The sequence below is a fragment of the Oncorhynchus keta genome, chromosome 15 (genome assembly GCF_023373465.1).
Source record: "Oncorhynchus keta strain PuntledgeMale-10-30-2019 chromosome 15, Oket_V2, whole genome shotgun sequence".
Classification (NCBI taxonomy): domain Eukaryota; kingdom Metazoa; phylum Chordata; class Actinopteri; order Salmoniformes; family Salmonidae; genus Oncorhynchus; species Oncorhynchus keta.
In genome coordinates, this window is record NC_068435.1 from 31795054 (window position 1) to 31821191 (window position 26138).

The 26138-nt window shown below is 41.0% G+C and overlaps 1 protein-coding gene across 8 annotated transcripts in view; it reads right to left on the reverse strand.

The window, feature by feature from the left end:
• Positions 1 to 26138, reverse strand: part of LOC118394783 (adhesion G protein-coupled receptor L2-like) — a 121551-nt gene that overhangs the window by 7890 nt on the left and 87523 nt on the right. For 3 of the 8 annotated variants that reach the window (XM_035788325.2, XM_035788321.2, XM_052463863.1), the window contains 11 exons: positions 24319 to 24441; positions 23957 to 24156; positions 23148 to 23321; positions 21109 to 21318; positions 20707 to 20927; positions 19215 to 19281; positions 7488 to 7579; positions 5801 to 5969; positions 5145 to 5273; positions 4297 to 4393; positions 127 to 255 (listed from right to left, as the gene is read on the reverse strand). In XM_035788325.2, the coding sequence (XP_035644218.1) occupies positions 127 to 255; positions 4297 to 4393; positions 5145 to 5273; positions 5801 to 5969; positions 7488 to 7579; positions 19215 to 19281; positions 20707 to 20927; positions 21109 to 21318; positions 23148 to 23321; positions 23957 to 24156; positions 24319 to 24441 (1611 nt within the window). Of the gene's footprint in view, positions 1 to 126; positions 256 to 4296; positions 4394 to 5128; positions 5274 to 5800; positions 5970 to 7487; positions 7580 to 19214; positions 19282 to 20706; positions 20928 to 21108; positions 21319 to 23147; positions 23322 to 23956; positions 24157 to 24318; positions 24442 to 26138 lie in introns of all 8 variants that reach the window. The other 5 variants (XR_008065246.1, XR_008065245.1, XM_052463862.1 and 2 more) reach the window with 3 other exon arrangements.

Genomic DNA, 26138 nt, shown 5'->3' on the forward strand with positions numbered 1-26138 from the left:
CAAATGGCACCCTATTCCCTATATAGTGCACTAATCGAGTCAAATTTGTCAAGGTGGCACCATGGTGGAACTATGGTGCCATTTCAAACACAGATCTACATTGAAAGGTTAGAGGTCACCGTGCACCTGGTGAGTGAAAGGCTGGAGGGGAGGGGGTGTTGCACACCACCGTCTCAGCCAGCAGGTTGTTATAGGGGTTGTTAGGGTCGTGGGCTCGGAGCAGAGGGTTAGTTAGGAGGTAGTTGCCAGTCATCCCTGTGAGAGAGAAGGAAAGACGAGGCAGGAGAGTGAGGAAGAGAGGAGATAAAGAGAGGGTTACTTTGGAGGTAGTTGTCAGTCAATCCTGCAAGAAACACAGAGAGAGAGAGAGAGAAGATGTGAGCGAGGGAGGCGAAAGGCTATTATATTATTATGTAGTTTCGTAACATTATTATAGAAAGGATGAGGCAGGAGAGTAAAAGAGAAAAAGAAGAAGATGAGACCAGAGGAAAAAGGGACGTGTGTGTAGAAGTTTCAGCAGTGTGTTCCTTTCAGTAAATACAACGTGCTGGTTAGTTGAGTAGCTGATGTTTAAATAATGTCTGCACACCGCGTTCTCCAGACTTCATTTCACAGAACAGCAGGCACTAAATATCATCCGCAACAAGTGCGTCGGTCGTCTGTTGTAAACAAAGCCACTTGCTTTACCACCAGATAGTGCCAAAAACTCCGGTACAATACTCACAACATTGCCAAATACTTTCTCTGTTAAACAAATATTTGACTAATAAATAAACACAACAGTGGGTTATAAAGTGTGAGTCAAATGATTCAGTATGATTAGCCATTCATGGTCAAATGATTCAGTATGATTAGCCATTCATGGTCAAATGATTCAGTATGATTAGCCATTCATGGTCAAATGATTCAGTATGATTAGCCATTCATGGTCAAATGATTCAGTATGATTACAGTAGCCATATAAAACAAGTAATTGCGAGTATCCACTCTGCAGTCAGCAGACATAATATAGTCAATACAACCACACTGATGAGGTGGGGACTACACATCGGTATCTAGTGACATCCCTCTGCTCCAAAATGTATATAGTATACGTAATACATAAGTATAGACACCGGCTGGAATGTGGTTTTAACCAATCAGCATTCAGGATTAGACCCATGTGTTGTATAAAAGTATAGTGTCCAGTCATTGAAAACGAATCTCTTATATCTCACCTCTTATCAGGGGCGATTAGGAGTTATCTTTTTGCTGATGGGACACACTGATAAGAGGGGAAGTTGAAAAAAAAACGGAGCTGTGTAGTGTTAAACCTCACTGCGACCCCCCCGTCTCTCTCTTTCCTTCCCCCGTCTCTCTCTCTCTCAGTCTCTCCCAAGCCTTTTCTCTGTATCCCTCTCCTTATCCTGTCTCTCTCTCTGTATCTCTCTCTCTCCTTATCCCATCTCTCTCTGTATCTCTCTATCTCTCTCCTTATCCCATCTCTCTCTCTCTTTCCTTATCCCGTCTCTCTCTCTGTATCTCTCTCTCTCTCCTTATCCCATCTCTCTCTGTATCTCTCTATCTCTCTCCTTATCCCATCTCTCTCTCTCTCTCTCCTTATCCCATCTCTCTCTCTGTATCTCTCTCTCTCTCCTTATCCCATCTCTTTCTCTGTATCTCTCTCTCTCTCCTTATCCCATCTCTCTGTATCTCTTTCATTATCCCATCTCTCTCTCTCTGTATCTCTCTCCTTATCCCATCTCTCTCTCTCTCTCTCTCTCTCTCTCTCTCTCTCTCTCTCTCTCTCTCTCTCTCCTTATCCCATCTCTCTCTCTCTGTATCTCTCTCTTTATCCCATCTCTCGCTCTCTCTCTCTCTCCTTATCCCATCTCTCGCTCTCTCTCTCTCTCCTTATCCCATCTCTCTCTCTGTATCTCTCTCTCTCTCCTTATCCCATCTCTCTCTCTGTATCTCTCTCTCTCCTTATCCCATCTCTCTCTCTGTATCTCTCTCTCTCTCCTTATCCCATCTCTCTCTGTATCTCTCTCTCTCTCCTTATCCCATCGCTCTGTATCTCTCTCCTTATCCCATCTCTCTCTCTCTCTCCTTATCCCATCTCTCTCTCTGTATCTCTCTCTCTCTCTTATCCCATCTCTCTGTATCTCTTTCCTTATCCAATCTCTCTCTCTCTGTATCTCTCTCTCCTTATCCCATCTCTCTCTCTGTATCTCTCTCTCTCCTTATCCCATCTCTCTGTATCTCTTTCCTTATCCAATCTCTCTCTCTCTGTATCTCTCTCCTTATCCCGTCTCTCTCTCTCTCTGTATCTCTCTCTCTCTCTCTCCTTATCCCATCTCTCTGTATCTCTTTCCTTATCCAATCTCTCTCTCTCTGTATCTCTCTCCTTATCCCGTCTCTCTCTCTCTCTGTATCTCTCTCTCTGTATCTCTCTCTCTCTGTATCTCTCTCTCTCTGTATCTCTCTCTCTCTCTCTCTCTCTCTCCTCTCCTTATCCCATCTCTCTCTCTCTGTATCTCTCTCTTTATCCCATCTCTCGCTCTCTCTCTCTCTCCTTATCCCATCTCTCGCTCTCTCTCTCTCTCCTTATCCCATCTCTCTCTCTGTATCTCTCTCTCTCCTATCCCATCTCTCTCTCTGTATCTCTCTCTCTCCTTATCCCATCTCTCTGTATCTCTCTCTCTCTCCTTATCCCATCTCTCTCTGTATCTCTCTCTCTCCTTATCCCATCTCTCTGTATCTCTCTCCTTATCCCATCTCTCTCTGTATCTCTTATCCCATCTCTCTCCTTATCCCATCTCTCTGTATCTCTTTCCTTATCCCATCTCTCTCTCTCTTATCCCTCTCTCTCCTTATCCCATCTCTCTCTCTGTATCTCTTTCCTTATCCCATCTCTCTGTATCTCTTTCTTATCCTTATCCCATCTCTCTCTCTGTATCTCTCTCTCCCTTATCCCATCCTCTGTCTCTCTCCTTATCTCTCTCTCTCTCTCTCTCTCTCTCTCTCTCTTATCTCTCTCTCTCTCTCTCTCTCTCTCTCTCTCTCTCTCTCTCTCTCTCTCTCTCTCTCTCTCCTCTCTCTCTCTCTCTCTCTCTCTCTCTCTCTCTCTCTCTCTCTCTCTCTCTCTCTCTCCTTATCCCATCTCTCTCTCTCTGTATCTCTCTTTTATCCCATCTCTCGCTCTCTCTCTCTCTCCTTATCCCATCTCTCGCTCTCTCTCTCTCTCCTTATCCCATCTCTCTCTCTGTATCTCTCTCTCTCTCCTTATCCCATCTCTCTCTCTGTATCTCTCTCTCTCCTTATCCCATCTCTCTCTCTGTATCTCTCTCTCTCTCCTTATCCCATCTCTCTCTGTATCTCTCTCTCTCTCTCTCCTTATCCCATCGCTCTGTATCTCTCTCCTTATCCCATCTCTCTCTCTCTCTCCTTATCCCATCTCTCTGTATCTCTTTCCTTATCCAATCTCTCTCTCTCTGTATCTCTCTCTCTCTCCTTATCCCATCTCTCTCTCTGTATCTCTCTCTCTCCTTATCCCATCTCTCTGTATCTCTCTCCTTATCCCATCTCTCTCTGTATCTCTCTCCTTATCCCATCTCTCTCTGTATCTCTCTCCTTATCCCATCTCTCTCTGTATCTCTCTCCTTATCCCATCTCTCTCTGTATCTCTCTCCTTATCCCATCTCTCTCTCCTTATCCCATCTCCCTCTCTGTATCTCTCCTTATCCCATCTCTCACCCCCCCCCCGTCTCATGGCTGAAAATCAGCAGGATCAGGTCAGGGCGAGGATGAGTCAGTGCAGCCAGCCAGTTCCTGTAGCCAGCCAGGGTCTCCCAGAGTTGAACACACAAGCAGACACCAGCTTCTCATCACTAACACTTGAAGCCAGACTAAATAGCTACATAATACTTCTCCCATCCAACAAGTAGCAGTTGTGCAGGTCGACCATCAAACGACATGTTTGAAGTGAACTTTGACTCATTTAAAAACATTTTTAGCGTGTATTTATTTACCCATTCAAAATAATTTCTTTCATTTGTTATTCATGGTTTATTTAAATGAGGACGGACACGAGCACTAGACCATATTGAGTAAACAATTATCCGTTTATCAAAACGCTGCCTCTTTGAATGTGGAGGATCATCCATCAGTGATTGGTCAAATAAAAGTTAAATGCATACAAATGAAATCTGCATCTGCCAGATTTATTCAGGCACTTGTTGTCTATTCAAGGTCACATAACAGAGAGAATACAACGTGTAAACAGAGACCGTGTGGACAGAGGGGGCGGCGTCTTACCCTGGTTCAGGGTGGAGGTGCTGTTGATGTCTCCGGAGATGAAGGAGGATTCGGACTGCTTCCTCACCGTGTCGTTCCACATCCTCCTGATACGACTCTGTAGGAGGAGGTAAACAACACACGCATCGTATGAGAACAGCTGTTCACACCGACGTCAGTTCCATGCAAGTACAGAAAAAGAGCACAACTCTATGGAGGCATCAAGCAAACACAACGGATTACAAGAACCACTTCCAAGACTGACGCAGGAAACAAAATGGATGCATCCGAAATGACACACTATTCACTTTTGTAAATGTTTTAACTTTTTTTTACAAAAGTAGTGCACTATATAGGGAATAGAGTGCCATTTCAGACACAGCCACAGTGTATTGAAATGACCTTCAACACTGATGTCCTTCCGTGTCACCTCTACATGCTAGCATGCAACAGGACAACAAGGCGTAGGCGCTCCCTTTCACTCTCAGGGGGAAAGAAAGGAAGGCTATTTCACACAAGGGGATTGGACTGTCCACCTCTAACTCCACACTAACACTCTCCCCTCTATGTTAGCATGCAACAGAAGAAAAAAAAAGCCTTTCCCTTCTATGCCGCAAACCAATTTCCCCCGGAGACTAAAAAGCTATACTGAAGTACACTACAGTCCTGCTCTCAATGGAAAGAAAGGGTTGAGATAAAATGTATTCCAGTGTTCATGCTGCTCCTCGGCGTGCTAGCATGCAATAGGAGAGGGAGTAAAAAAACAGGAAAAGAACTCTCCTTTCACTCTCAAAAGCAAGAAAGGACAGAAAAAAAGGTATATATAATTCAACTTCCCGCTGCTGTACTGTACCTAGTATGTACTGTACCTGTGTGGCGGAGGAGTAGCGTGCGGTGGATCGAGACGTGGCCGTCTTGGCCGAGCTGTGGGACCCTTCAGAAGGCAGACCTCCGCAGCACTGGGACTGGCGGAAGCATTTGCTGTACTCTTTACGGACCTGCAGCGGGCACAGGATCAGGGCAGAGTGACAGAGACACAGTGAACTCAGAGACACCACAACCGTGACAGTCGACTCCAGAGAGAGAAAAAGAGAGGAAGCTGCCTCGATCCTGCAACAAAGAGCCACAAATAAATATATTTATCAAATGCCACCGAGCCGACAGCAGCAGTTCAAATGGCGTGTCTTTGGAGATAGCCCTATCACAGCTACCACGATGACACATTCAAATACCACCATAAGGAGGGGGATTTTGCACGGGGACAAATACGACACGGAAGGTGTTACTTCTATCAGAGATGGTCTTAAATGTCAAGAGACAGTAGACAGCGGACTGAAAAGTATACATTTTGCATTGGACTTCTGTACACACAGATACCTTCTGTTATCTTACTTCTGTGGGAAACTAGACATAAAAAAAAGGTTATTTCCCACCTCTGGTGAGGAAAACTTATAGTCAAACATTGATGTACAAAATGTTGTCGCATTATCTTCGTATATATATGTCATAAGTGTTAAATCCTTACCTTTTTCTGGAGGAGGCAGTGGAAGATAAAGATGAACATCCCTTGCAGAGTGTTGAAGATGGTGAAGAGGTACGCCATGACCACGGAGGATTCGTTGAGGAAGAACAGGCCAAACGACCAGGTCAGACCCAGGAGGAAGAGCAGGGCAAACGCCCCAAGCACCCAGGATCTGAAAAAAAACACACACACACACACACACACACACACAATATTGTTCCCAATCATTAATAATAAACTAGGTAACTTCCCTAATTTCATCTTTCATTGACTTGAAGTTTCTCTCTGTTCGGTTCCTACGGATTTGTTCTGTGGGGAAAGAAGGAGGCTGTGATATATTATCCCTCTCTATTTCTCCTTCTGGACACGTTATACAATATATACAGTGCAACTCATAAAAGCTGATACGTAGATCTTTGAGTGAGAACTTCCACAGAGTCTCTGACAGAGTCTAAATAACTATGTTTCCTTGGCCTTCCTCGGGGTTGGCTGGTTATACAGAAACAGCAAACACAGTAGGTTTCTCACAGGAGGTCCAGGAGAAGCCTAGAGGAAATCAGATAACCAATGGTGAGTTCCCTCTGGCAACGGCTGGCACAGGGAGCCGTCGATGCACAGGAGAAAAAAAGAGTGAGCAAACCTGGACAAGAAAGAGAAAAGAGGAGACCGGTGAACACCAGACACCATTGTACCACGTCTTTGAGTTCCAGAGAGAATCCAAAGACAGAAGATAATGCAAGCCCAAAGAGAGACATGCTGCACATTAGTTGTGCTTTTGTGTCATTGTGTACATTTTTCGTTATTTGAAAAACGCTGGCTCTTTATGGTTGTTGAAAGTCAACGAACTGATCATTTCAATGTCTTGTGGAAAGTTACCAAATCTAACTTTGCAGGACTAAATAAGTGGTCGATTAGAGGTGGACTCCAATTAATGACAGTTAATGAGTTTTGGGTCCTTTGAATAAATGATTTGTTTGAATTAGCCACTATCTTTGAACGCAGGCTCTCTTTAAATTACATTCTTAACCAGGATAGCACGGCTCAGAGGTCAATTCAAACATTTTGCTGGTATTAAAAGCCGAAAAAAACTAAATGAATAAAAAACATTTTATTACATGAAGTCCAAAACACAACACAGGAATGGCACATGTCATTCTGTCTCACAGTTATTGTTTGACAAGTATTTTAGGACAGAAACTGTCTAGGGACTTTTCTTTTATCCAATTCTCTGGATTGAGTGGATGTTTGAATAAAGATGTGGGCACAGCTCCAGTTCCTCCCCCACCACCCTTAAATCATTTAAATTTGAGCTTGGGTTCCAGAGGAACCTGAAAATGATGCCAACACAGGAGCGACTAATACAAGAGGTCAGGGTTGCAGTTCTGAATAAATAAAAGAGGCAACATAAACCCTGCATAGCGCAAACACGGCCCTCATAAACACCAACTAAAAAGGCAACACGTGAGGATAGAATCTGAAGTAAATATATATTTGTCCACTCCAGTTATGGGTAACTGAGATGTAATTCTAAAGGTCAAATACACCAAATTCACCCTTTAACATTGCACAAGCAAGGCCATGGCTGGGAATAGGACAGCACACAACGCTTTGTCTCCCCACTTAAAACTGAGCTGACACAACCAGTAACACCAGCTTTCACATCACCTCCAGAGACCCCCTCCCCTCTCACCTGATACCGCCCAGCCGGTTCGAGTCGGGTTTCATGGAAGTGGAGTGCTTCACCATCTTGTACATGGTCACCACCAGGATGATGAGGTTGAGCTGTCAAAACAGAGGCACAGCGAGCTTAGCGCATCACACTGGGGCGTGGCATTCATTCCATGGTAGGCGCAGCAATGCATGTCGACTACATTTCGTGGCAACTTTTAAAAAAAAGGGTGATTTGCACACAGAAACAGGACAAACTCTCCGAAATGTAACTGGCAGCATGTCCCCTGCACCTTTTAGTGACTTTCTGAGATCATGCATGGTAATTATGCTTAACCTGTAGTGATTGTGGCACAATCGCAAGCGTCAACGTTAGGACGTCTTACCAAGAGGAATATGAAACATTCAAGCTCCCGTGCAAATGGTAAAACAGACTGCCTCCCAAAAGTGAGAATAGAGAGGTTTGTGGCTTAGCTTCGGTCTCCAGCCCCACTAAAACTGGCTATGATAAAGTGCCTTGGGAAGCCCCTTCCCACTCCCATGGCTGATGCAACACACAACCTCAGGCCTTACTTAGCCAAGCAGGCGGGTGCCAAACGCAGAGTGTTATTCCTCACCGAGAGAGAAAGAGAGAGCGAGAGCGAGAGCGAGAGTGTAAATCTAATACGGCCAGAACAGAACAGAACAGAGAGAGGGTGGAAAAGACAGAGCAGAGCGCCATATTTTTTAAACAAACGTCTAGAGCCAGGAAAAACAGCTCCATATTCTAAGCTATACATTCAGAGAGGTTTCCATGACTTCAGGGTGTTTTTTCTATGAGCGGGGGGGGGGGGCAGACTTCAATTTGGCTCAGTCACTACCACATTAAAACCTCACCAAAAAAACTATTCAGTAAATATTCAGTAAATATTATATATTATTTCTATACTTCTATTTTTTTTAAAACCATATCTTGCGTTATAAGTTATTCAGACCTATTTATTCTGAAACCTGACCAATCTTTCTGAAAGGACATAAATGACAAAAACTTAATGGGTTTGCGAGAACACAAAGCAATACTGTTCTAGTAGAGATACGGTCCCAAGTTTATTAAATACTGTTCTAGTAGAGATACGGTCCCAAGTTTATTAAATACTGTTCTAGTAGAGATACAGTCCCAAGTTTATTAAATACTGTTCTAGTAGAGATACGGTCCCAAGTTTATTAAATACTGTTCTAGTAGAGATACGGTCCCAAGTTTATTAAATACTGTTCTAGTAGAGATATGGTCCCAAGTTAATTAAATACTGTTCTAGTAGAGATACAGTCCCAAGTTTATTAAATACTGTTCTAGTAGAGATACGGTCCCAAGTTTATTAAACACTGTTCTAGTAGAGATACGGTCCCAAGTTTACTAAATACTGTTCTAGTAGAGATACAGTCCCAAGTTTATTAAATACTGTTCTAGTAGAGATACGGTCCCAAGTTTATTAAATACTGTTCTAGTAGAGATACGGTCCCAAGTTTATTAAATACTGTTCTAGTAGAGATACGGTCCCAAGTTTACTAAATACTGTTCTAGTAGAGATACGGTCCCAAGTTTATTAAATACTGTTCTAGTAGAGATACGGTCCCAAGTTTATTAAATACTGTTCTAGTAGAGATACGGTCCCAAGTTTATTAAATACTGTTCTAGTAGAGATACGGTCCCAAGTTTATTAAATACTGTTCTAGTAGAGATACGGTCCCAAGTTTATTAAATACTGTTCTAGTAGAGATACGGTCCCAAGTTTATTAAATACTGTTCTAGTAGAGATACGGTCCCAAGTTTATTAAATACTGTTCTAGTAGAGATACGGTCCCAAGTTTATTAAATACTGTTCTAGTAGAGATACGGTCCCAAGTTTATTAAATACTGTTCTAGTAGAGATACGGTCCCAAGTTTATTAAATACTGTTCTAGTAGAGATACGGTCCCAAGTTTATTAAATACTGTTCTAGTAGAGATACGGTCCCAAGTTTATTAAATACTGTTCTAGTAGAGATACGGTCCCAAGTTTATTAAATACTGTTCTAGTAGAGATACGGTCCCAAGTTTATTAAATACTGTTCTAGTAGAGATACGGTCCCAAGTTTATTAAATACTGTTCTAGTAGAGATACGGTCCCAAGTTTATTAAATACTGTTCTAGTAGAGATACGGTCCCAAGTTTATTAAATACTGTTCTAGTAGAGATACGGTCCCAAGTTTATTAAATACTGTTCTAGTAGAGATACGGTCCCAAGTTTATTAAATACTGTTCTAGTAGAGTAGAAGTTTATTAAATACTGGTCCCAAGTTTATTAAATACTGTTCTAGTAGAGATACGGTCCCAAGTTTATTAAATACTGTTCTAGTAAAGATACGGTCCCAAGTTTATTAAATACTGTTCTAGTAGAGACACGGTCCCAAGTTTATTAAATACGGTTCTAGTAGAGATACGGTCCCAAGTTTATTAAATACTGTTCTAGTAGAGATACGGTCCCAAGTTTATTAAATACTGTTCTAGTAGAGATACGGTCCCAAGTTTATTAAATACTGTTCTAGTAGAGATACGGTCCCAAGTTTATTAAATACTGTTCTAGTAGAGATACGGTCCCAAGTTTATTAAATACTGTTCTAGTAGAGATACGGTCCCAAGTTTATTAAATACTGTTCTAGTCCCCAAGTTTATTAAATACTGTTCTAGTAGAGATACGGTCCCAAGTTTATTAAATACTGTTCTAGTAGAGATACGGTCCCAAGTTTATTAAATACTGTTCTAGTAGAGATACGGTCCCAAGTTTATTAAATACTGTTCTAGTAGAGATACAGTCCCAAGTTTATTAAATACTGTTCTAGTAGAGATACGGTCCCAAGTTTATTAAATACTGTTCTAGTAGAGATACGGTCCCAAGTTTATTAAATACTGTTCTAGTAGAGATACGGTCCCAAGTTTATTAAATACTGTTCTAGTAGAGATACGGTCCCAAGTTTATTAAATACTGTTCTAGTAGAGATACGGTCCCAAGTTTATTAAATACTGTTCTAGTAGAGATACGGTCCCAAGTTTATTAAATACTGTTCTAGTAGAGATACGGTCCCAAGTTTATTAAATACTGTTCTAGTAGAGATACGGTCCCAAGTTTATTAAATACTGTTCTAGTAGAGATACGGTCCCAAGTTTATTAAATACTGTTCTAGTTTATTAAATACTGTTCTAGTAGAGATACAGTCCCAAGTTTATTAAATACTGTTCTAGTAGAGATACGGTCCCAAGTTTATTAAATTTATTAAATACTGTTCTAGTTGAGATCCCAAGTTTATTAAATACCCAAGTTACGGTCCCAAGTTTATTAAATACTGTTCTAGTTGAATACCCAAGTGTTAAATACTGTTCTAGTTGAGATACGGTCCCAAGTTTATTAAATACTGTTCTAGTTGAGATACGGTCCCAAGTTTATTAAATACTGTTCTAGTAGAGATACGGTCCCAAGTTTATTAAATACTGTTCTAGTTGAGATACGGTCCCAAGTTTATTAAATACTGTTCTAGTAGAGATACGGTCCCAAGTTTATTAAATACTGTTCTAGTAGAGATACGGTCCCAAGTTTATTAAATACTGTTCTAGTTGAGATACGGTCCCAAGTTTATTAAATACTGTTCTAGTTGAGATACGGTCCCAAGTTTATTAAATACTGTTCTAGTAGAGATACAGTCCCAAGTTTATTAAATACTGTTCTAGTAGAGATACGGTCCCAAGTTTATTAAATACTGTTCTAGTTGAGATACGGTCCCAAGTTTATTAAATACTGTTCTAGTAGATATACAGTCCCAAGTTTATTAAATACTGTTCTAGTAGAGATACGGTCCCAAGTTTATTAAATACTGTTCTAGTAAAGATACGGTCCCAAGTTTATTAAATACTGTTCTAGTAGAGATACGGTCCCAAGTTTATTAAATACTGTTCTAGTAGAGATACGGTCCCAAGTTTATTAAATACTGTTCTAGTAGAGATACGGTCCCAAGTTTATTAAATACTGTTCTAGTAGAGATACGGTCCCAAGTTTATTAAATACTGTTCTAGTAGAGATACGGTCCCAAGTTTATTAAATACTGTTCTAGTAGAGATACGGTCCCAAGTTTATTAAATACTGTTCTAGTAGAGATACGGTCCCAAGTTTATTAAATACTGTTCTAGTAGAGATACGGTCCCAAGTTTATTAAATACTGTTCTAGTAGAGATACGGTCCCAAGTTTATTAAATACTGTTCTAGTAGAGATACGGTCCCAAGTTTATTAAATACTGTTCTAGTAGAGATACGGTCCCAAGTTTATTAAATACTGTTCTAGTAGAGATACGGTCCCAAGTTTATTAAATACTGTTCTAGTAGAGATACGGTCCCAAGTTTATTAAATACTGTTCTAGTAGAGATTAAATTTATTAAATACTGTTCTAGTAGAGATACGGTCCCAAGTTTATTAAATACTGTTCTAGTAGAGATACGGTCCCAAGTTTATTAAATACTGTTCTAGTAGAGATACGGTCCCAAGTTTATTAAATACTGTTCTAGTAGAGATACGGTCCCAAGTTTATTAAATACTGTTCTAGTAGAGATACGGTCCCAAGTTTATTAAATACTGTTCTAGTAGAGATACGGTCCCAAGTTTATTAAATACTGTTCTAGTAGAGATACAGTCCCAAGTTTATTAAATACTGTTCTAGTAGAGATACGGTCCCAAGTTTATTAAATACTGTTCTAGTAGAGATACGGTCCCAAGTTTATTAAATACTGTTCTAGTAGAGATACGGTCCCAAGTTTACTAAATACTGTTCTAGTAGAGATACGGTCCCAAGTTTATTAAATACTGTTCTAGTAGAGATACGGTCCCAAAGTTTATTAAATACTGTTCTAGTAGAGATACGGTCCCAAGTTTATTAAATACTGTTCTAGTAGAGATACGGTCCCAAGTTTATTAAATACTGTTCTAGTAGAGATACGGTCCCAAGTTTATTAAATACTGTTCTAGTAGAGATACGGTCCCAAGTTTATTAAATACTGTTCTAGTAGAGATACGGTCCCAAGTTTATTAAATACTGTTCTAGTAGAGATACGGTCCCAAGTTTATTAAATACTGTTCTAGTAGAGATACGGTCCCAAGTTTATTAAATACTGTTCTAGTAGAGATACGGTCCCAAGTTTATTAAATACTGTTCTAGTAGAGATACGGTCCCAAGTTTATTAAATACTGTTCTAGTAGAGATACGGTCCCAAGTTTATTAAATACTGTTCTAGTAGAGATACGGTCCCAAGTTTATTAAATACTGTTCTAGTAGAGATACGGTCCCAAGTTTATTAAATACTGTTCTAGTAGAGATACGGTCCCAAGTTTATTAAATACTGTTCTAGTAGAGATACGGTCCCAAGTTTATTAAATACTGTTCTAGTAGAGATACGGTCCCAAGTTTATTAAATACTGTTCTAGTAGAGATACGGTCCCAAGTTTATTAAATACTGTTCTAGTAGAGATACGGTCCCAAGTTTATTAAATACTGTTCTAGTAGAGATACGGTCCCAAGTTTATTAAATACTGTTCTAGTAGAGATACGGTCCCAAGTTTATTAAATACTGTTCTAGTAGAGATACGGTCCCAAGTTTATTAAATACTGTTCTAGTAGAGATACGGTCCCAAGTTTATTAAATACTGTTCTAGTAGAGATACGGTCCCAAGTTTATTAAATACTGTTCTAGTAGAGATACGGTCCCAAGTTTATTAAATACTGTTCTAGTAGAGATACGGTCCCAAGTTTATTAAATACTGTTCTAGTAGAGATACGGTCCCAAGTTTATTAAATACTGTTCTAGTAGAGATACGGTCCCAAGTTTATTAAATACTGTTCTAGTAGAGATACGGTCCCAAGTTTATTAAATACTGTTCTAGTAGAGATACGGTCCCAAGTTTATTAAATACTGTTCTAGTAGAGATACGGTCCCAAGTTTATTAAATACTGTTCTAGTAGAGATACAGTCCCAAGTTTATTAAATACTGTTCTAGTAGAGATACGGTCCCAAGTTTATTAAATACTGTTCTAGTAGAGATACGGTCCCAAGTTTATTAAATACTGTTCTAGTAGAGATACGGTCCCAAGTTTATTAAATACTGTTCTAGTAGAGATACGGTCCCAAGTTTATTAAATACTGTTCTAGTAGAGATACGGTCCCAAGTTTATTAAATACTGTTCTAGTAGAGATACGGTCCCAAGTTTATTAAATACTGTTCTAGTAGAGATACGGTCCCAAGTTTATTAAATACTGTTCTAGTAGAGATACGGTCCCAAGTTTATTAAATACTGTTCTAGTAGAGATACGGTCCCAAGTTTATTAAATACTGTTCTAGTAGAGATACGGTCCCAAGTTTATTAAATACTGTTCTAGTAGAGATACGGTCCCAAGTTTATTAAACACTGTTCTAGTAGAGATACGGTCCCAAGTTTATTAAATACTGTTCTAGTAGAGATACGGTCCCAAGTTTATTAAATACTGTTCTAGTAGAGATACAGTCCCAAGTTTATTAAATACTGTTCTAGTAGAGATACGGTCCCAAGTTTATTAAATACTGTTCTAGTAGAGATACGGTCCCAAGTTTATTAAATACTGTTCTAGTTGAGATACGGTCCCAAGTTTATTAAATACTGTTCTAGTTGAGATACGGTCCCAAGTTTATTAAATACTGTTCTAGTAGAGATACGGTCCCAAGTTTATTAAATACTGTTCTAGTTGAGATACGGTCCCAAGTTTATTAAACACTGTTCTAGTAGAGATACGGTCCCAAGTTTATTAAATACTGTTCTAGTAGAGATACGGTCCCAAGTTTATTAAATACTGTTCTAGTTGAGATACGGTCCCAAGTTTATTAAATACTGTTCTAGTTGAGATACGGTCCCAAGTTTATTAAATACTGTTCTAGTAGAGATACAGTCCCAAGTTTATTAAATACTGTTCTAGTAGAGATACGGTCCCAAGTTTATTAAATACTGTTCTAGTTGAGATACTGGTCCCCAAGTTTATTAAATACTGTTCTAGTAGATATACAGTCCCAAGTTTATTAAATACTGTTCTAGTAGAGATACGGTCCCAAGTTTATTAAATACTGTTCTAGTAAAGATACGGTCCCAAGTTTATTAAATACTGTTCTAGTAGAGATACGGTCCCAAGTTTATTAAATACTGTTCTAGTAGAGATACGGTCCCAAGTTTATTAAATACTGTTCTAGTAGAGATACGGTCCCAAGTTTATTAAATACTGTTCTAGTAGAGATACGGTCCCAAGTTTATTAAATACTGTTCTAGTAGAGATACGGTCCCAAGTTTATTAAATACTGTTCTAGTAGAGATACGGTCCCAAGTTTATTAAATACTGTTCTAGTAGAGATACGGTCCCAAGTTTATTAAATACTGTTCTAGTAGAGATACGGTCCCAAGTTTATTAAATACTGTTCTAGTAGAGATACGGTCCCAAGTTTATTAAATACTGTTCTAGTAGAGATACGGTCCCAAGTTTATTAAATACTGTTCTAGTAGAGATACGGTCCCAAGTTTATTAAATACTGTTCTAGTAGAGATACGGTCCCAAGTTTATTAAATACTGTTCTAGTAGAGATACGGTCCCAAGTTTATTAAATACTGTTCTAGTAGAGATACGGTCCCAAGTTTATTAAATACTGTTCTAGTAGAGATACGGTCCCAAGTTTATTAAATACTGTTCTAGTAGAGATACGGTCCCAAGTTTATTAAATACTGTTCTAGTAGAGATACGGTCCCAAGTTTATTAAATACTGTTCTAGTAGAGATACGGTCCCAAGTTTATTAAATACTGTTCTAGTAGAGATACGGTCCCAAGTTTATTAAATACTGTTCTAGTTCTAGAGATACGGTCCCAAGTTTATTAAATACTGTTCTAGTAGAGATACGGTCCCAAGTTTATTAAATACTGTTCTAGTAGATATACGGTCCCAAGTTTATTAAATACTGTTCTAGTAGAGATACGGTCCCAAGTTTATTAAATACTGTTCTAGTAGAGATACGGTCCCAAGTTTATTAAATACTGTTCTAGTAGAGATACGGTCCCAAGTTTATTAAATACTGTTCTAGTAGAGATACGGTCCCAAGTTTATTAAATACTGTTCTAGTAGAGATACGGTCCCAAGTTTATTAAATACTGTTCTAGTAGAGATACGGTCCCAAGTTTATTAAATACTGTTCTAGTAGAGATACGGTCCCAAGTTTATTAAATACTGTTCTAGTAGAGATACGGTCCCAAGTTTATTAAATACTGTTCTAGTAAAGATACGGTCCCAAGTTTATTAAATACTGTTCTAGTAGAGACACGGTCCCAAGTTTATTAAATACTGTTCTAGTAGAGATACGGTCCCAAGTTTATTAAATACTGTTCTAGTAGAGATACGGTCCCAAGTTTATTAAATACTGTTCTAGTAGAGACACGGTCCCAAGTTTATTAAATACGGTTCTAGTAGAGATACGGTCCCAAGTTTATTAAATACTGTTCTAGTAGAGATACGGTCCCAAGTTTATTAAATACTGTTCTAGTAGAGATACGGTCCCAAGTTTATTAAATACTGTTCTAGTAGAGATACGGTCCCAAGTTTATTAAATACTGTTCTAGTAGAGATACGGTCCCAAGTTTATTAAATACTGTTCTAGTAGAGATACGGTCCCAAGTTTATTAAATACTGTTCTAGTAGAGATACAGTCCCAAGTTTATTAAATACTGTTCTAGTAGAGATACGGTCCCAAGTTTATTAAATACTGTTCTAGTTGAGATACGGTCCCAAGTTTATTAAATACTGTTCTAGTAGAGATACAGTCCCAAGTTTATTAAATACTGTTCTAGTAGAGATACGGTCCCAAGTTTATTAAATACTGTTCTAGTAAAGATACGGTCCCAAGTTTATTAAATACTGTTCTAGTAGAGATACGGTCCCAAGTTTATTAAATACTGTTCTAGTAGAGATACGGTCCCAAGTTTATTAAATACTGTTCTAGTAGAGATACGGTCCCAAGTTTATTAAATACTGTTCTAGTAGAGATACGGTCCCAAGTTTATTAAATACTGTTCTAGTAGAGATACGGTCCCAAGTTTATTAAATACTGTTCTAGTAGAGATACGGTCCCAAGTTTATTAAACACTGTTCTAGTAGAGATACGGTCCCAAGTTTATTAAATACTGTTCTAGTAGAGATACGGTCCCAAGTTTATTAAATACTGTTCTAGTAGAGATACAGTCCCAAGTTTATTAAATACTGTTCTAGTAGAGATACGGTCCCAAGTTTATTAAATACTGTTCTAGTTGAGATACGGTCCCAAGTTTATTAAATACTGTTCTAGTTGAGATACGGTCCCAAGTTTATTAAATACTGTTCTAGTTGAGATACGGTCCCAAGTTTATTAAATACTGTTCTAGTAGAGATACGGTCCCAAGTTTATTAAATACTGTTCTAGTTGAGATACGGTCCCAAGTTTATTAAACACTGTTCTAGTAGAGATACGGTCCCAAGTTTATTAAATACTGTTCTAGTAGAGATACGGTCCCAAGTTTATTAAATACTGTTCTAGTTGAGATACGGTCCCAAGTTTATTAAATACTGTTCTAGTTGAGATACGGTCCCAAGTTTATTAAATACTGTTCTAGTAGAGATACAGTCCCAAGTTTATTAAATACTGTTCTAGTAGAGATACGGTCCCAAGTTTATTAAATACTGTTCTAGTTGAGATACGGTCCCAAGTTTATTAAATACTGTTCTAGTAGATATACAGTCCCAAGTTTATTAAATACTGTTCTAGTAGAGATACGGTCCCAAGTTTATTAAATACTGTTCTAGTAAAGATACGGTCCGAAGTTTATTAAATACTGTTCTAGTAGAGATACGGTCCCAAGTTTATTAAATACTGTTCTAGTAGAGATACGGTCCCAAGTTTATTAAATACTGTTCTAGTAGAGATACGGTCCCAAGTTTATTAAATACTGTTCTAGTAGAGATACGGTCCCAAGTTTATTAAATACTGTTCTAGTAGAGATACGGTCCCAAGTTTATTAAACACGGTTCTAGTAGAGATACGGTCCCAAGTTTATTAAATACTGTTCTAGTAGAGATACGGTCCCAAGTTTATTAAATACTGTTCTAGTAGAGATACGGTCCCAAGTTTATTAAATACTGTTCTAGTAGAGTAGAATACGGTCCCAAGTTTATTAAATACTGTTCTAGTAGAGATACGGTCCCAAGTTTATTAAATACTGTTCTAGTAGAGATACGGTCCCAAGTTTATTAAATACTGTTCTAGTAGAGATACGGTCCCAAGTTTATTAAATACTGTTCTAGTAGAGATACGGTCCCAAGTTTATTAAATACTGTTCTAGTAGAGATACGGTCCCAAGTTTATTAAATACTGTTCTAGTTGAGATACGGTCCCAAGTTTATTAAATACAATATATTTGTGGGCTGAATTTTATGAAAGCTGTTCACTCTAGAACATGAATACACCAGTCCAGTGGAGCCGTAGCTATGTACTTCCTTTTAAAAAAATAAACCAACAACGTGTGAAGAAAGACAGAAAGAGGGCAGAGAAAGAGAGGCATAGAAGGAGAAGAGAAAATACAAAATAAGGGGGTTTAAGATCAGAGAGATGTGGAGTTTTGTCTCCTAGCCACCAGGGCCGATTTAGGTCTGCATGAGTCGAGTGGTTGGAGATGCATTAACACAGCCACCAGTGTCGACACAGATCTGATGAGACAGGCAGGCAGGTAGGTAGGCAGGCATAGAGGCAGGCAGGGAGGCACCGAACTGTACATGTCCTTAATTCCCCCCGCATCCCACTATCTACAGAAACCAGAACACACTTTTTCTTGGGTATCTATGCACGGCATGTGCTGTATAAACACAGTATGTATACATTTACACTTGTCTTCTGTGCGAATAATACAAATGTATGTGTGTGTGAACTCCATGCAGCCAGTGTGAAATATTAAGAGGTGAAGACGGAGATGTCCGTGGAACAGGGATTGGCTGCAGATGCGTCATGATCCTCGGCAGGGCCAGGGGGTTGTGGGTAATGGCTGTCTGGCCCACCCACTCATTACTTCCATGTTCATCCGTCTCTCCCCATCTCCCTCAACCCCCTCTGTCTAACTGAGAAAATGACCTTCATGCCTGAGATTGTCTCTTATCCTCCTCCTCCTCGACTGAGTGTGTGAAAGGGAGGAATTCTGCCACAATGCGCAACTCTTTCCACCAAAAAAACTGCTAAGCTGTTGACTGCTGCTCACTTGACTAGACTGATTTCATAGGACTTTACAGCTGAATGGCTGCTGATGTCCTCATGTCAGATATAATGGACCACTTTCCTTTCACGCAAATTGATCAGCGAAAGCAAGAGATAAGTGACCAGACGAGAAAAAATATATATAGAAAAATACATGGATTTTTTTCCCACTGCACATTTCTCTGAGGAAAACATTTTTGGGATAGATAGACATATTAAAACAGAGACGCAGGCATACTGTATGAAACATACACACACACCGGATTTACATTCCAACACACACACACACACACACACACACACACACACACACACACACACACACACACACACACACACACACACACACACACACACACACACACACACACACACACACACACACACACACACACACACACACACACACACTTACCATGATAATGAAGGTGACAGGTCCTATGAAGCTCCAAATGAAGTGGTTATCCACCCTCAGCCAGCAGCTGCAATGGGACATGGTCATGTGATCAGGTGATAGCCATCCCTCAAGAGCAAATGAGCTATTCTGGCTCTCCCACTGTGACTGTAACATCTCTGCAATTACATTCTAAGAACACAGTGGCAGTTGTTACATCGTATCCTACTGATCACTAACCAGCCTGGCTTCTAGACGAGATAGATGGCATGATTATATAGCTTCTACAGCAATAGAACAGTGATTTATTTACCTTCGTGACCAAAGAAGAGAGAGAACCTGACCTTGAACACATTCTGGCTGCGAGCCACACAACAGCACTGGTATTGCCTGCACGACTTCAGAGGCTACCAATGTCTACAATTGAGAGAGCGGTCCGGCTCTACGTTAGACTCTAAACAGTCAAAACGTGGTCACAAACAGTTTCAACAAAAATGTGTTGTGCTGAAGCTACTGTATGTATCATCAGAGGAGATGTTGATTCAAATTCAGGGACTGTTGCGCTACAGCCACAAAAATGTAACAAAAAAAACCCACCCTATTTAAGGAAGGCTTACGACAAATCATAAGGCTTGTTCTTGGATAACGGCCACTGAAGAATAAAAGTTTGAAGGCGCAAAGGCAAGAGAGAAAAAAAAGCTCAGAGAAAATACCAGACCAGCACAACCAACCAGCCAGAGAATTCATTAATGTAGTGGTTTTGCTCACAGCTTTTCTCTTTCCTCTCTGACAGGGTATAAATTTGCCAGGAGGCAGAGGGAGACTAGGGCCTGTGATGTAGCTCTCATTAGCACTGTGGGGAAGAAAAGGAATCTTGATATGGAGCTGGCTGGCCTAGGAGACCTGATGCTCTCTGCACAAAGAAAGGAAGATAGATACTGTTGAATGCTCCCAGTTTTATTGTGTAACGTTTCCACTTCAAGGTCTTCCTCTGACTCAACTTTTCGTACCCTGCACCTGAAGGTTACTGGATGTGTGTAAAATAGGGCTGTCAGAGTAAATCAGTTAACTTGCGCTAACTATTTGTAATTTTAGTGCAATTTTTTAAAATGTTTTTAAAAATTAAACCGTGTTGTCTGAAAGCATTAAAAATACACTGAAAACACCCAAAATACATCAACTATACAGCTAAAAACGACAATGCGATGTCAAAATAAGTTGACATTTAGGTTAAAGAAAGTGTGCTTTATCAATCTACTTGATTTTGCTTATCATTCCTTTGGACAAAATCAAGACGTCAATATCTTGTAATGCATTTGTATAAAATGTTTTCAAATTACAGCTCAATTCGAGCAAATTCTGAAATGACGATTAATCACAGCAAATCCTGCGATTAACTCAATACAATGTTTTGTAGCGTTTGACAGCCCTAGCGTAAACATAAACTACTGCATTCGGAGTCAAGCAAGATCACAAAAGACCCTGCCTCAAGATGACATCTAGCGTTACTTACGCCTTCTGTGTCCCGTAGCTGCGGTAGTCGATGGCAGCTGAGATTCCCACCACCGCGGCGGGAAAGAGGTATCCGGAGACGTAATAGTACTTCCTGCGGGAGAACTCGCTTTCAAACACCTCAACCAGCATGAGGTAGAGCTGCACGCCCTCCAGGCACATCCAGGCAAACGCCGCCAGAAAGAAGAAATGAAGAACGCCCGCGATGATGGAGCACACCAGCTGGGAGCCGGGGACACATTTAGAGGTTACACACACACAGAGGTAAAAGGACAGTGGTATTTAAACTGCATTGAGTCAATGGAAGAGTAAGAATAGATCACTGGAGCATATTCCCCTGGGAACAAAACAATTGTGCATCTAAGCCCACTCGGATGCTTGACGGGGTGCCCATGCTCCTTACCTTGGGTTCAGTCATGTTGATGCCCACGAGGAAGACGAGCTCGGCGATGAAGAGGTTGAGGCAGAGGTTCTTGTGGATGGTGTTGCGGTCGCTCTGCAGGCCCCTGAAGAAGCAGAAGGTGAACAGGCTGATGGCCAGACACACCAGAGACACAGCGATGCCCATCCGCGTTATCACCGTCAGCAGCAGCTCGTGGACGCTCCCCTCCACCTGGTGGACAGGACAGAGACACACAGAGGGGGTTAGAACCAAGAACCTGGCGAATCTAGGACCTAACATGACATGGTTAGACCCCAAAAGCTTTTTTGTTGTTGTGATCACCTTTTTATTTGATTCAGATGGTCAGGGAATACAATGAGTAGGAAGACAGAGACAACAGTATCTAGCACAGAACAGCCGCCAACTTCCTGACTCAGGCCACTTTGTACAAATGCCGTTCCCAACATGTATCAGTACATAATCTGAAGTAAACTTGGCGCTAATATGACACAGTACAGAGATTTAACTCAACCTCTAGTTCACCAATGAGAAACACACAGCAGCCCAGCAGGGAGGTTTTACACGTAATCACCTGCCGGGAGACCTAAAACATGACAGACTTCATGTCCCCATCAATGAACCTTGACATAGCACGACGTCCTGACTCACTGAGGGATTTCACTCAACATCTACTGTAGGATACAGATGACATGTCTTTAGATCCGTGTCCATGTGCCGGTCCAATGTAAAAAAGTCATTAGTAAGCTGTCACAGAGCTCTGTATCGTCGCTGGGTGAAGGGTTGATTGCAGTGTGTGTCACAACCCAGCAAAATGAACACATTACAATGTGGACATGTAGGCTATAAGACAGAAGCCTTCAACCATACAGAATATCACTCAGGGATAGTGGTCTGAACATGAGGTAATCCGTTCCGTGGCATGACTCATTTTTATTAAGGGCAGGCCAGGAGGAGTTGTAGTTGAGGTGAGTAGTTGGGTTGGTGTGACTGAGGGATGGCTTAAACCACAGGCTCTGGTTTTTCCTTGTGGTGAAGGGTTTTAAGGTTCGGGGTTTGCGAGGGGAAGACGCGGGAAGAGTTCATGAGTCGGGACATGTTATTATATACGCCACAAACTTATGTTCCACGTTTATTACTGGGTAGGATGCTCACAGCACATGATATTTATCATGTAATTGGATTGTAATTGCATTTTGCTTGCGAATGGATCTCACCCACTTCACGTCGTCGAGTGGAAATGGAAAATACAGAAGCACGACACCGGGCCGCCGTGTACATTTCCCCGTGTAGGATGTGCGTGTGCGTGAGTGCTATTAGTCACGGAACATAGGTAAAATGTCCTTTATTTCCAATAATGGCAGAGCTAACTTTCACTATCTTGTGTCTGCCATCTCTTGCTTTTTACTCCCGGCAAAGTAAGTGACAGCCTCCTTCTGTTTCTCTCCACATACATTAACAGCATTCCTCTCCTCAACCCCCATTCCCTCAACCCCTCCCCCACCTCAAATCTAATCAGCCTCTGAGTTGACTATCTTACTCTAGCCATATTTACGTAAATAAAATACATACAATGGGGGGGCAGACATACGAGTGTCCTTGAATCCCAAATCAACCCCTAGCTCCTTATGGAGATCTGAGAGGATTGGATAGGTGTCCGCAATAAATTCCACCATATTTCTTACACATCTCCAATCTACACAAGTGTCTTGGGGGTTAGGGGCTAGCTAGGGGTTGATTTGGGATTCAGTTTAAATCAGAACCACTCACTCACCATGTGACAGACAGACAGACAGACAGACAGACAGACAGACAGACAGACAGACAGACAGACAGACAGACAGACAGACAGACAGACAGACAGACAGACAGACAGACAGACAGACAGACAGACAGACAGACAGACAGACAGACAGACAGACAGACAGACAGACAGACAGACAGACAGACAGACAGACAGACAGACAGACAGACAGACAGACAGAGAGAGACAGTAGAGTCCAACCACACAACATGAGAAAAACCCACAGAAGGCCACTCACCACATTTCCTCGATGGGCCATGAGGATGGCGAAGTTGGTCAGGTGACTACAGGAACAGGTGGTGTGGCTCTTGTTGGTGTCCAGGAGCTTACAGCCCTGAGTGGACCAGTAGCCCATCATACTCCTCTCAGAGTAGTTCCAGAATGAGCAGTTGGGGTTGTAGTAGTGCTCCTTCTACAGAAAGAAAAATAACAAAAACATGGACATTGATTTTAAACAACTAGCTAAAAGTTTGGGTTGTAGTTGTTCTCAATAAGCAAATAAAACAAAACAAGGAAACCTCTTAAATACCACAAACAACATTATAAGCATAGTTTAAAACAATTAACAGATGACTTTAGAGTACATATGCATACTATGCGCCTATGTCATTTTCCATCAAGGGTCAATAACAGCAGGCAGACGAGCCTGTCATGGCAAATAACTATGGTAGCAAAAAGCTAAGTACTGGAATACACAAGATAGCACTCAATTTAGCCTGCTTCGGCCTATGGACGGATCCCACCTTGTCTGTCGTTGTCAAGTGCAATTATAAACCATTCCAGCATATTGACATATCATAGCATGACAAACACGATAGCTTTTCCATGTAAACTAACAGAAGCGTATATACCGTGGGAGTTCCCGATCTGACACCTACTTCTATTTTACAGCCGTGCTAGCTGTATCCTATGAAATTGGCATTTATCCTCCACAGCTACTAAAGACCACACAGCCATTCCTCTTTCCCACTATTTCCCCCCGCACTGAACCACACCACGGCCTGAATCTAGAGCTCCAGGGTTTTTCCAAGGGGAAGGGGGACTCACGTCGAGGTGCTCCAGGGTGAAGATGACGGGGTCGGACACAAACACGCGGCTGGACTCCTTGGTGATGGAGGCGGCCAGGATGTGCGAGTTGACGGTCAGGTCTGAAAGGTTACGTCCTCCTCCTCCTCGGAGAGTGGCGTTCTCTGTACTGAGGAACCGGCCCAGGTGCTTATAGAGGACAAAAACCAGCTTGGCCACACCTGGGGGAAAAAAATACACATTAGAATAAGATTTATGGTGGCATTGTGAATGTATCAAACTGCTTCTAATTTCTATACTTTGGCCACTGTCACAGTGCAGGGCAATGCTCCTTCAGCGTGATCACATTCATTCATTTTTATTCATACACCCCCCCCAGTTACCGTTTTTACTGTTGACTTTGACTGTGTTTGCAGACAGCTGAATGGAGGCTCCACCCTTGCTGGTCTGGGGGAACCTGAAGTCCTGCATCTGGCCATCAGTACTGAGCACATACACATCCAGCACTAAAAGAGGATGAGGAGAGGGGGAGGTAGCGGCGGGAGAGGAGCAGGGGGAGACGGAGAGAGGGGGAAGGGGAGGAGAGGGGAGGAAGGGAACGGTAGTGGTATACATTACTGACAGGTCACGTTTCAATAGCAACACGCAGTGTTTAATAGAGCGTTGATATAAAGGTTGGGAAGTGTGAAAGAAGGGAGGAACCAGATCAAGTGTTCCAGCTAGAGAATCCAATCTCATTGTCAATATCCCATCCGGCACTATTTACTGTAAAAAAAAAAAAGAGGATCTGAGCTGCTCCCCGTAACCCTGGCCTACAGAGCTCCTTATGGAGAGATGGAGAGAGAGAGAGGGAGCACAGCACCACCCAACCTGCTGAAGCATGAATGTCAAATATTCATAAGATAAAAAATATCATTGGGCTTTTTCTTCCCCCTGTGGGTTCAGATAACTCTGGCCTCACCAGCGAGCAAATCTCTGGAAAGCCTGCTAGATTCCTGCAGCAAACCCCTTGCCCTCTCTCTCGCTCCCTCTATCCCTCCCTCTCTCTCTTGCTCTTCCTCTCTGCTGTGCTGTGCCAGCTGCCGGATGGCTCTCTCTCTCTCTCTCTCTCTCTTTGATGTTTGGAATTACGGAGGGGTCAGGAGGACGCACGTATCAGCACACTCCCTCCTGTCAGAACCAGCCTCAACTTCCTCACCACAGATCGCTTTTGACACTCAGAGATGAGGAATTGTTCTCCCTCTGACATTTTTTCTCCTTTCCTTCGCTTCCTTCCTTCTTTCTCTCTTTCCCTCTATCCTAAACGCCCCCACCACTTACCCCTCCCGTTTCTCTCCTCCTGCCCTTGACGTTCGCCTCAAGGTGCCATTTGTGTTTCAGCCTGAATCAGGAAACTATGTTAATTAGGAGTAGGGATCCTTTTGGGCTTCTCTCCTGCTGCTCATCAGGCGAGCTGCAGAGAAGACTGTCCCAGGGCCTCAGTCCTCACGTAGCATTGTCAGAGATTGGGATAGTTCTACTAGCTATATTACTACTAGTAGAAATATATATATTTTTAAAAATCTGTTGTTGAGGCCCTGTGTGCTAAAAGCACATAAACAGAGCCTGTTCGCAACGATTAACTATACATGGCGTGTATAGGCAAACGATTACATTTTGCATTAGCTGGCTGCAGTACATCTGGTTTTTGTTATCCGCTTGTAATTACCATTTACCGACAAAGGGTTAAGGCAGGGTTAGAGGACATAGCTACCGTATAGAATGCACTATATATACAAAAGTATGTGGACACCCCCTTCAAATTAGTGGAGTCGGCTATTTCAGCCACACCCATTGCTGACAGCTTTATAAAATCGAGCACACAGCCATGCTATCTCCATAGACAAACATTGGCAGTAGAATGGCCTTACTGAAGAGCTCAGTGCAACGTGGCACCGTCATAGGATGCCACCTTTCCAACAAGTCAGTTTGTCAAGTTTCTGCCCTGCTCGAGCTGCCCCGGTCCACTGTAAGTGCTGTTATTGTGAAGTGGAAACGTCTTGGAGCAACAACGGCTCAGCCGCGAAATGGTAGGCCACACAAGCTCACAGAGCGGGACCGCCGAGTGCTGAAGTGTGTAGCACGTAAAAATGGTCTGCGACACTCACTACCAAGTTTCAAACGTCCTCTGGAAGCTACGTCAGCACAATAACTGTTAGTCGGG